At 45.2% G+C, this 11,236-nt stretch overlaps 2 protein-coding genes across 8 annotated transcripts in view; both read right to left on the minus strand.

Annotated features, from left to right (window-relative positions):
* The window catches only part of Frrs1l (ferric-chelate reductase 1-like), a 34,153-nt gene extending 27,988 nt beyond the window's left edge, over positions 1-6,165 (minus strand). The window contains exon 1 of one of the 2 annotated variants that reach the window (XR_015619941.1): positions 5,791-6,116. Coding sequence is in view for 1 of the 2 variants with exons in the window: in NM_001419637.2 (NP_001406566.1) it covers positions 5,791-6,028 (238 nt within the window). In the remaining variant the exon portion in view is untranslated. 2 annotated transcript variants of the gene reach the window in all.
* Positions 6,166-7,738: 1,573 nt separating this feature from the next.
* The window catches only part of Epb41l4b (erythrocyte membrane protein band 4.1 like 4B), a 160,388-nt gene continuing 156,890 nt past the window's right edge, over positions 7,739-11,236 (minus strand). For all 6 annotated transcript variants that reach the window (NM_001401792.2, XM_087550508.1, XM_087550509.1 and 3 more), the window contains 1 exon segment: positions 7,739-11,236. This exon segment is cut by the window's right edge and continues 327 nt beyond it. The gene's annotated coding sequence lies outside the window, so the exon portion shown is untranslated.

Genomic DNA, 11,236 nt, shown 5'->3' on the forward strand with positions numbered 1-11,236 from the left:
AGGAGAGGGCATCAGATCTCATTACAGATGGTTGTGAGCCACCATGTGGTTGCTGGGATTTGAACTCGGGACCTCTGGAAGAGCAGTCAGTGCTCTTAACCGCTGAGCCATCTCCAGCCCTCATTCCTCTTTGTAATAGCATACCGTCCCCACTGTACTGGTAGACCATATTTGTTTATCTGTTCATCAGTTGGTAGGCATTTTGGTTGCTCCTACTTTGGGACTATCACGCACCTGTGCAGAAGGTCTTATGTGGATACATTGTCAGTTCTCCTAGAATAAAACTGCTACATTATATGGCAACTGTGCATTTTACTTTTGGAGGAGCTGCCAAGTCATTTTACAAAGAGCTGTAGTATTTTACATCCTCATTAACAATGCACAACAGGTCCAACTTCTCCACTTGCTATTTTAAAAAAAAAAATTAAAATCCTCTTCTCGTAGTATTTTCAAGTACTTCTTCACCTTCCCTGCATCCTGACTCCCTGTGTATACTGACCTGTTTCCCTCAATGATGAGCTATATGGGTTGAACTACTCAGATATGGCTCCCTGGCCTCTTTTAATAAGTAACATTCATTTCCTCATCTACATCCGTTTGTTTACTTGGTTTATTTCCTCTCCCCCATTTCCTATCTTGATACTGCTTTTTCTCCAAAACGAAAATCTAAACGAAGACCTGGGGAAAGTGCTTGTCACACAAGCATGGGGATCTGAGTTCCATCCCTAGCAACCATGTTGTTAAGCCGGTGTGGGACACTGGGAAGATGCGGACAGGTAGATCTCTGTAGCTAGCTGGCCAGTCAGCTAGCCTAACTGGTGAGTCCCACACCCCTGTAAGAGAAACCCGGTCTTAAAAAAAACAAGGTGGTGCTGAGAAGATGGCTCAGCAAGTAAAAGCAATCGGTGTACAATCAAGAGGATCTGAGTTCAAATCCCTGGCACCCATGTAAAAAGCCAAGTACTGCTGAGCATGCTTGGAACTCAGCAATGGGCTGGGGGTGGGGCCCAGGAGGATCGCTGGAGTTTGCTGGTACCAGACTATTAGTTAGAGACCATTCCTCAACGGAACAAGGCAGAGAGTGAGAAAACATAATGGCTACTCTCTTCTTCTGGCCTCTCCCATATATTAAATCACTCCCAGCCCCATCAAAGCAAAATAAAAATACAAGGTGGGTGACTCCTGAGGAACAGCACCCAAGGTTGACCTCTGGTCATGGTATGTGTGTGCATATACATACTTACTTACATATATACATACTTACACATCTGTACATGCATAGATATACAAAACCCAAAGGAAAAATATTACATTAGAGGGTTTTTTATTGTAAAAAAATTTTCTCCCTTCTCATATGGATCCAACCTTTCTAGTAATTTTGTTTTGGAAATGAACGACAGACACTTTTTCCTTCTAATTTCTATTTTATCATTTCTGCCTGTCAGCTATTCCTATGAGAAGTTGGTTCACTCTTTTAATTTTATTTACGTATGTATTGTTTATGTCTGCAGTATTGGAGGCCAACCCATGGCCATGCTCATGCTAAGCAGCCCATTGTCCCTGAGCTCTACCTCTGTCCGCTCTTGGTTGTTTGAGGCTCTGTGGCTTCCATTCTCATCTAATTTGTGGACTGTGTGTCCTTTTTCTGCAATCCCTTGAGCCCATTTTGCCATACTCTACTGAGTGGTTAATGGCTTTTTGCTTTGCTATTTATTGCTTCTAATTAACTGGTTGGATCAGATTCTTCAGGTATTCATTTAGCCCTCCATTCGGTGAAGTTTAAACCACAGATTGGCTGGTTATACCATTCAGCTTCACCCCTGAGAACTACGGCATCGGCCTCTTTCTGCAACCACCTAAACGGTTGCTTTTACGTACCAGGGTCATATAATGGAGAGACGGTGTTGAGGAAGGGAAGTGGCAGACTGTGAAGTGCCTACATGGGCGCTTTCACAGTAGCGCTCTGCCCCTTCAGGACCTGCAGCTTTTAACCGCCTTGTGCATCGCTCTGAAACCTGGCACCTCAAGTGCCTTCATAAAACCCCTCACTCCTACCTGTTCAAGTCCAGTTCCTAGCACTTGTCAACATGGACCTTACACCTAGGCAGGCTGGACACCTTGTGCCACCTACCCTTCAGAGTCAATCCACTGATCTAACAGTTCCCTGCTACTTTCTAGCTATGTGAGTTTAGCTAAGATATGATTTATTTATTTATTATAAGTGAGTACACTGTTGCTGTCTTCAGACACACCAGAAGAGGGCATCACATCCCATTACAGATGGTTGTGAGCCACCATGTAGTTGCTGGGATTTGAACTCAGGACCTCTGGAAGAGCAGTTATTGCTCTTAACCACTGAGTCATCTCTCCAGCCCCTTAGCTACGATATGAGAAGAAAAAAAAAAAGGTGAGTAAATCCCCTTAACTCTTAAAGGATGGGAGGAAACAGGAGTATCTAACTCACAGGATCACTGTGCAGATGAAAATCAATGTAGATAAAGTACTGTGAGAAACTGTCTGGCACACAGTGGGGACTTAGGAAAGGACAGTGAAGGCTAGGGAGACAACCCCATCAGTGAAGTGCTTGACATACAAGGATGAGCACTTGAGCTCTTTCCTAGAAGTCATATGAAAAATCTGGGCTTGTTGGTGATACATGTTTGTAATTCCAGTGCAAGAGGAGACAGAGACACGCAGATTCCCTGAGCTCTCTAGGATGGATGAACTCCAGGCCAGTGAGAGAAAGAGAAAAAAATAAGGTGGGTAGTGCCTGAGGAACATCATCCAAGATTGTTTTATGGCCTCCACACACATGAATAAGAACACACACAAACACACATGTACATGCGTACTTGCATGTAGAAATAAATAAATAGAACTTTGAACATAGCTCCAATAAATATTCATGGAAGACTATGTTTACAGAGGACCCAGAGGAAAAGTCAGACATGTATAGGTGGCATTAAATAAGTTCCAGACTCATGGTGCCTGACTGACATGGGAAGGACACGGGCTGATGAAAAATGTCCCACGCATGCTTGTGTCCTCTCTACCTCCTACCCTGCTCTTTGCCACAACAGAAAAAAAAAAAAAAACTGGTCTTAAACTCAGTGGTGAGCTTCTTGTTGATTCGAATGTATTGCAAATGAACAGATCATTGTGTTTTAAAGATAAGCAACATTTAAACGGGTGTTTTCCTTATCAGTCCAAGGGAAAGCAGCTACTATACCATCCTCAGACTCATGATCCTCTATCCTGGCCAGCTGACAGCAGAACAGATGAATAGAAGGCTTCACTTACGGTTTGAAACTAAGGCTCCATTTCTTGTTGCTTTTCTTCCTCTAAGAATACCCAGAGTAGAGTAGTTACCCATAATCCAATGTTTTCTACCCTCCTGTTGTTTGCAATGTATATGTTCTAGACTGGAAACCTCCTTCCCAGAGTGACTGTAAAGTGTTCCTTGGTAGCTACTGTCCATCTGATGTGGGTCTTCACAAAACCTGCTTATACGATCAGCAGTTCATTCTTTCCACATATGTAAACAGATACAGAAAGTCTGGCTTGTTCTTCATTAGTTAAGTGAGAATATATGCACTCACAAGCTACCTTTAAGTCATTTGGAACTATAAACTGCGTGTGTAAGGAAGAAATATGAACTACATGCTTTCAGAAAAACATGCTTAGGAGTATTTATTCTTTCGCAGAGTGATAGATTCTGTTTAGCTTCTTGTTTCCCCCACTGTTTGCCCCTTCTTCCTGGGCTCAGAGGTGCCTGGCCTCCCTTGCAGCTAGGTCATTACTTAATTATGCTTATAACAAGCCAAAGACTACGAGAAGAGATGAGCTATGCAAGCAGCCAAAAGGATACTTATCCTAACCTTCTCTTTTTTTGTTCCCACAATTGTGTGTGTGTGTGTGTGTGTGTGTGTGTCTGTGTGTCTGTGTGTCTGTGTGATGTGGGTGGGCATATGCCATGCATGTGCATGTGCAGATCAGTGGACAACCTCAGATGTCAGGTCCCTCCTCCCACCCAGAGATAGGCTCTCTTGTTTGCTGCTGCGTCTCAGCTGGCCCACATTCTCCCATTGTCTGTATTTCCCACCGCTCCACAGGAGCACTGGGATTGCAGACACAGGAGCTACTGCACCTAGCTTTACAGACTCTGATGCTCTGAACTCAGGTGTCTCCTCAGATTTGTGTGGCGAGACCTTTACCCACTGAGCCATTTCTCCAGCACCCTACCCTCAATCTTGAACAAAGGCATACAAGCCACCAATCTTCTACTACATAGATGAGGACAAGGTCTTAAGGGATAGTAGAGCAACAAGATGGAAGGCACATAGGTCCCTGAGTGACAACTTGGAGTAGAGTTGGCTCACCAGGCCTTGAACAACCAGAATCTAGGTCACTAAGTGTGTGTGTGTGTGTGTATAAGGGAGGAGGTGGTTCATCAGTCTCTATTTAATGACTATAGTTCCCCAATTCATTCTCTCTACCTTCCTTAATATAATAATTACATTTTGAAGTGGCTATGTCTTTTTTTTTTCTTTTTTTCGGAGCTGGGGACCGAACCCAGGGCCTTGAGCTTGCTAGGCAAGCGCTCTACCGCTGAGCTAAATCCCCAACCCTGGCTATGTCTTTTTTAGCTACAAGATTACCCTTCCCTGACTCCTTTACAGCTAGCTATGTGTGATCACATGGCTAAGAAACTAAAATCCTTCAATGGAACTTCTATCTGAGTAGCGTCCTTAATAAGTAGGCAGTCAGCATTTTCTCCCCACTTTGTCTTTCTCACCATCTGGAATGTGAAAGTACTGAGTAGGGTTCAAGCATCTACTTGGGGTCGCTAAGTTACAAGCTAAGAATTTCGCAGGAGCAGAAGCTCCAGCCCCAGTGTCCCTAAGACTGGAGACTTTATATGCCAGCTCCAGATGGTGGGTTTCTAGATCTCTTTACAGGAGAGAGAAAATCGTATCTTATCGAAGATATTAACATTTGTACGCTGCACACAGCTGAACCTCATCCTCATTAAGAGATCCAGCAACAGATAACCTCATTTTAACCCCCAGCTTGATTCTTGGCTCCTCTTTGCCAAGCTTTCCAGAAGCTGCGGAAGTAAGAGACCAGTTTCCATTCCTTTTACCAGAATGGTTTTGCCTTTTGTACTCTTTGAAACAGCTCCTCGGGGAAGCTGGCGAAGAAACCCCAGTCTCTGGGCCCAGATGGTCCCAACAATGATGGCTCACACTAGGAGACTACAAGTGTAGTCGGTGGCAGCAGATGTGGTTGGACTGGGGACGGAGCTGTGATCCATCTCTGGCGCCTGGGCAATGAGACCAACAGAAAGATGGACCGACAGTACCTGCAAATTTAGGTCAATCCTGACCAACCAGGAGGTAACTGGGCAACGGGTCTCTTTAAGTTAGGTTTTCTGATTCCCGCCTGCTGCCCTGGGCTCCGGAATCCCAGTCCAGATGGCGCCTCCTCCATGGCAAGAGGATGGAGGAGGCCAGACGCTGAGAACTAGGGGAGCATAAGCTTAGCACCTCCTATCCACAGCCTCGCAGGACTAGAGTCTGAGTCTCTCGGCCCTAGTCTCCCCACGTGTAAAGAGGGGAGCAGGCGCTGACAGCTCCTCCAGACTTCCCTCCTACTGGCTGGTCAGAGCGCCCGGCTCCCTACTCTAGTCTCAGCTGTGCACATCTGCCTCCACCGACACCTTTGCGGACGCGTCCTGCACCCCTCAATCTCCCACCCCGCAGGTCGCCCCTCACCCTATGGTGGCCTCACCCTCCTCTGACAGGTAGCGCAGGTCATAGAACTCGCCGGCGAAGGTGCCGTAGGAGGAGTCGTGGCGCGGCACTGCCTCGTCGGCGCCCGCGTCCCCTCGCGCGCGTCCCCGGGGTCCCCGGCCCCCCGGGCCCGCGCCGTCGTCCGCCGGACTGGCTTCGCAGGCAGCGATCCCCGCCAGCAGCAGCCTCAAGAGCAGTGGTACCCAGGCCGAGCGCCGCAGGGATTGCCCCGCCATCGCTGCGCACGGATCCCACAGCCAGGCCGCTCCGGCCGCAGCGGGGACCCGGCGGGCGCGGGCCGGGACCGAGCCGCCGCCAGCACGCGCCGCGCAGCCGCGGAGCGCCCGCACCCGCCGCCTCCCTGCCTCGCTCTGCGCATCCTCGCTCCAGCCCCGCAGCCTGCCCCCGTCCGCTCAGCCTCACCCCCTCCTCGCCTGACGATCCTTCCTCGCGTCCTTCTTCCCGTTCTCCCCATCGTCCAGTCGCCTCCAGATCTGACCCTCCTGGTTCCTGGGTGCCTAGTGTGGCCCATCAGCACCACCTGGGAGCTTGCTTGTATCTCTTCAGGTCCCACTCTGGACACACAAAGCGGACTTTGCTCTCTTACTCAAACCCCTAGCATCCAGTTTCACACCTTTTTTAGAATGACTATCTCCAACATCTTGCTCCTGCAACTTTTCGTCCAGAGAAAAACTTACTAGACTCATAAATTTCTCTGGACCATCATGGAAGGAAGAGGAAATCACAAAATCCCACTATCTAGGTAGCCAAGCAGAGATAAGAGACAGTGAGAAAAGTGTAACTTACGCCTTTGGCAAAAGTCACAAGTGCTGGAGCAATTACCCGAGCCTTTCAAACTAGGCAACTGACTTACCCATATTCCCCAGAAGCAAAGTGCGCGGACATTAAGCGAACCAACCATGTCTGGTAAGCATGCCGAGTCTCCATGTTTTCACATCAGTTTGTACCAGTTAACACTTTGCATTATTTACCTGGCCATTCATTTGCTCAATTAACATACACAGATCCCAGGTTTATCTTCAAATGACCCTTGTCGGGGTGGTGACAACTAGTCTTCTGAGAGAAATAGCGACACTATCTCTTCACGATGCTACTTCAGCACCTTGTATGTAAACCCTTCTTCTGGTTCTTTAAAAAAAATAATAATAATTGCATAAGGTAAGGAAATTGCTACTGAGGCAGAAAAACATTACAAATGCAGACCTGGAAGTCAGACTGCTTGGGTTATCAGTAACGACCAGTGATCGATTATTCCTGGGATGTAGTGCATATTAAATAAGACCATGCAGGGGAAGGTTTGTAGGGTTCAATGTCACTGATGTCACAACATTGCACAGAACTATGAAATGCTGAGAACCCAGTCATTTCAACTGGTTTTTACCCCAGTGGCTGAGAGACACATGAGCTGCTGTTGGAAGGAGGGATGCCTTGGGAAATCCAAAGGCCAGCTCTTCATTATTGGACATAGCTGACAAGTCAGCTTGTCCAATCAGAATTTAATTATGTTAATCCTGCCAGGGTCTCTCACTGAACCTGAAGCTCACCTCAGCTATGCACTCTGGCCAATGAGCTTAGGATCCTCCTGTCTTCCCAGCACTGGTATTATAGACACATGCTGCCGCATGCGGCTTTTATGTGGGCATTGGGGATTTGAACTCAGCTCCTTATGCTTGCACAGCCTATGAACTGAGCAATCTCCTGAGCCTGGAGCTTGCTGGAACTGCCTGTCTAGTGAGTCCATCCCTAGGACTCACCTTCCTCTGCTCTCTACCCCAACACTAGGGTAATAGAGAAATACTATTATGCCAGATTTTTACATAGGTGCCCAGGGTCCAAACTTCGTGTTCATGCAGCAAACACATCACCCACTAACCAACCTTCCAGACCCAGTTAGTTATTTTCAAATGGAGAAGCATTTAATTTCATTTTCATTTTTAAAAGACAGACAACCTTTATTTCTCTTCTCATCAAAATAATTTCTCAAAAGGCCCTTTTTTTTTCTGTTATAAAACATCCCCAAATTAGTGCTACCATTCAGTATCCAACCGGGAACAGATGTGCCCTGCCTCTGACCGCCTGGTGCGTGTCATTTTTCACGTCGAATTTCAGAAGATATAAAAGCTGCGATCTTGGAAGTCCCTCAGAAAGTTAAACACAGACTTGCCATATGATATGGCAATTCCAAGAGAACCCAAAACATATGTTCACACCAAAAAAAAAAGTTGTGCATGAATGTTCATAAAATTATCGTTCATAATGGCCCCAAAGTGGGAGCAACCCAGATATCTGCAAACAAAACTTGGTAATCCTCGCCTTCTCCACTATTCAGTCACAAAGACAGAATGAAGTTCTGATACATGCTATAACATAGATGAACCTTGAAAACATGGTTACATGAGAGAAGCTGATCACAGAAGCCCATAAACTATATGATTCCAGATATACGAAGTGTCTAGAACAAGCAAATTCATAATCAGAAACCTACAGGCCGGGGTAGGGTGTGGTTAGTGGTCACTAGGGGAAGGGCAGAGTCGAAAGTCAGATGTGTTTGCCCAGCATCATGGACAGGCTGAAAGACACTGAGGTGCACACTTTAAACTCATTAAAACGGTGGGCTTTATTCAAAGACTTTAAAGGTCTGTGATCTTTGAAATGGTAAGCAATAACGACAGCATAAGAACCTCCCTGTGCTCTTCAGGGTAAAATGCCAGATGAATCCTGGTGGGAGTTTCTAAATGCCAAATGCCTCCCTTCTCACACCTAAAAATTTGTGCTGTCCCCAACCTGTCAGCTCTATGGGTTGAGGGGTACCAGACTTCTGCAGTGACACACCATGAGTTCCCAACCTGGAGTCTCAGGCCACGGTTTGGAGTCCCAGCTCTGTATTGATTATGTTAGCACACTCTCCCCTCTCCTCTTGGATCCACAGTGGGTGTTGTGTTACCTTCCAGTGCTGTTGTTTGGGTCTAAAGTAGACAAAGAAGGTAATAATTGCACAATTCCTTATAGTCATTGTGAGTTCACCCAGGGCAGCATCACCGTAGGTCTCAATGTCAAGCACCACCGTACATTTAAGGAGGCAAAAGAAAATGGCCACAGCAGCAACACACTGCTGTGGACTTTACTGGTTGGGGTGAACTGCCAGTGGTACCGGGTTACATACATACATATATATATATATGTATATGTGGTCATATACAATAGAATATACCACATGTGTGTGCTCAGGCTTGCAGTGATGCCCACATGTTGGAGACTCTTGTGAACCCAAGGGAGAGGTGGGAGGACAATGAAGGAGCTTGTAAGCCTCCTGAAAGCAGCAGCCAAAACATCCATGTACCCCGTACCCCTCCTTAGAAACAGAGCAAATCATACACATGGGATATACTTGTGTCCTGAATGCTCTGGAAACCTTCTGCTGTGTTCTGGAGGTTTCCATTCGAGAGCAGGGGTGGGGAGCTGTGAGGGGAGTGCATACCACAGAGAGCAGCTCAGAAGAGGAAGCAGCTGCTGGGTTGGCAGGAGGTGACAACTCCTGTTCTATAGGAACATGGTTTATGTCACATGCACATAACAGAGAACAGCCAAAGGGCTCCGTGAGTGGAAAGTACCCACCCAACACCAGACAGCTCCACGGAAACAGCAGGACAACAATAAAGGGCTGTTGGTGAGAAGAGGGCCATGGCCTATATAAGGTCCCAGCAAGCCCGGCATGTGTTGATAGCTCCTCGTGACTTTTTTTTTTTTTTTTTGTACCATACAAAGGTACAGGAGGGGCGGATATGTGTACTGACGATCAGGATTCGTCAGGAAAGGGCTGAAGACCCTCCAGGATACTCTGTGTGCTAAGGCGGCAGGGAAATGTGCCATTCATCCTATAAAGATCTCCCTCAAAAAAATATTAAATTGTAAAGAGTCAGTACTTAAAGGGTTACTCCTTGGTTATCCAGATACCTGTTTACATACCTCAACGCTAGTCAGTGAGGCGATTTTTATAGTCATTAGTATCAAATTATTGGCACCATTCATTTGTAGGGGTAGGGGGAAAAGCAAAGTATAATACAACATAAAAATACAGTTCTGATACAAAGGTACGAGATCAGTTCCATGAAACAGGCAGTCATAAGAAGTGGATGGGGACAGTTTACATACAAGAGAATGCAGCTTGTAACTCATCCCACGGAAAAGTGTTCAGCCTTGCGAGCAGTTCATCAAATAAGACAGCTTCTCAAGAACAAGTCTACACATCTATTAAACTAGCAAAAAATAAATTAGAATAGCAAAACCCAGTACTGGCAGAGCTATTGGTAAATAGAAATGCTTATACATTGCTGGTGGCATTATAAATTGTGGAGGGGATTCAAGCATTCAGAGGAGGGGAAGTTTAAATGAGGTGACCTTTAAGGTCCTTCCAATCCAAAGATTGGATCTTTCTAGAAAGCAATCTGGCAATATAAAACAAGAGCTATAAAATACTTCATGCTCTCTGACCTTGTAATCCCTCTTTGGAGCTATTCCAGAGGGGAATAATCCAAGAGAAGGATTTTATATATATATTTATTTATTTATATTTTTTTACAAAGACATTCATAGCAGCACTATTTATAAGTGTGAAAATTTGCATATAACTCAAATATCTATTAATGGGGAGAAGTGAGGTTAACTGCGTCATGTGAATATAAAGATATTAAGTTAGTGAAGGTATCTGTCTAATAAGATGTGTTAGGTAAAGAAATATAACAAAAGGGTGTCAGCGCTGAGCACAGCTATGTAAAAACAGCGTAGCTGTGAGAAGCAGGAAGAACTTTAGAGCTGTCTGTGGGTAGCTGTCCTTAATTCCTGCAAAGTTATTCAAGTGCATAATAAAAATTTAAAAACACATTTCTTGAAACCATATAAAAAGGGAGTTAAGTTTCTTCTGGGCCAGGTCCTATCAACGTTGGTTAGAGTGGATGGAATTTAGAAATAATCTGTCTTTACGGAAAAGCCAAATGAAGCTTCCTGATATTAAATCATCTTGACCCTGTAAAGATTTTTTAGACAATGTAAGTGAGAATTTCCTACATGGGTCTCAAAGATAAATTCCATTTATCCCAAGTTGTTTTGTATCCAACGAGTTCACACATTCGATTGTAGTTCAGGTTAAGCTGAAGTATTTTCAGTTATATAATATGTAACTTTTCCCCATTCATCTACTCATGTCTGAATAAAAATAACTTTACAAGATCTGTGTATTATTCAGTGTAAATGGAAAACCAGCAGTAAAGAATTATTCTCTCATAAAATGACCCATTTAACAAACAGCCAAAGCTTGGTGCAAATGTCAATCATAGAAAAAGTCACATCGTTGAGAGTGTAAGCGGAGGATTCTGCGCTGCATTAGCCCCTGGGGTTACTAACAGATACACACAGGTACCTCTGAA

Source organism: Rattus norvegicus, chromosome 5 (assembly GCF_021556685.1).
Source record: "Rattus norvegicus strain SHRSP/BbbUtx chromosome 5, alternate assembly SHRSP_T2T, whole genome shotgun sequence".
Lineage (NCBI taxonomy): Eukaryota > Metazoa > Chordata > Mammalia > Rodentia > Muridae > Rattus > Rattus norvegicus.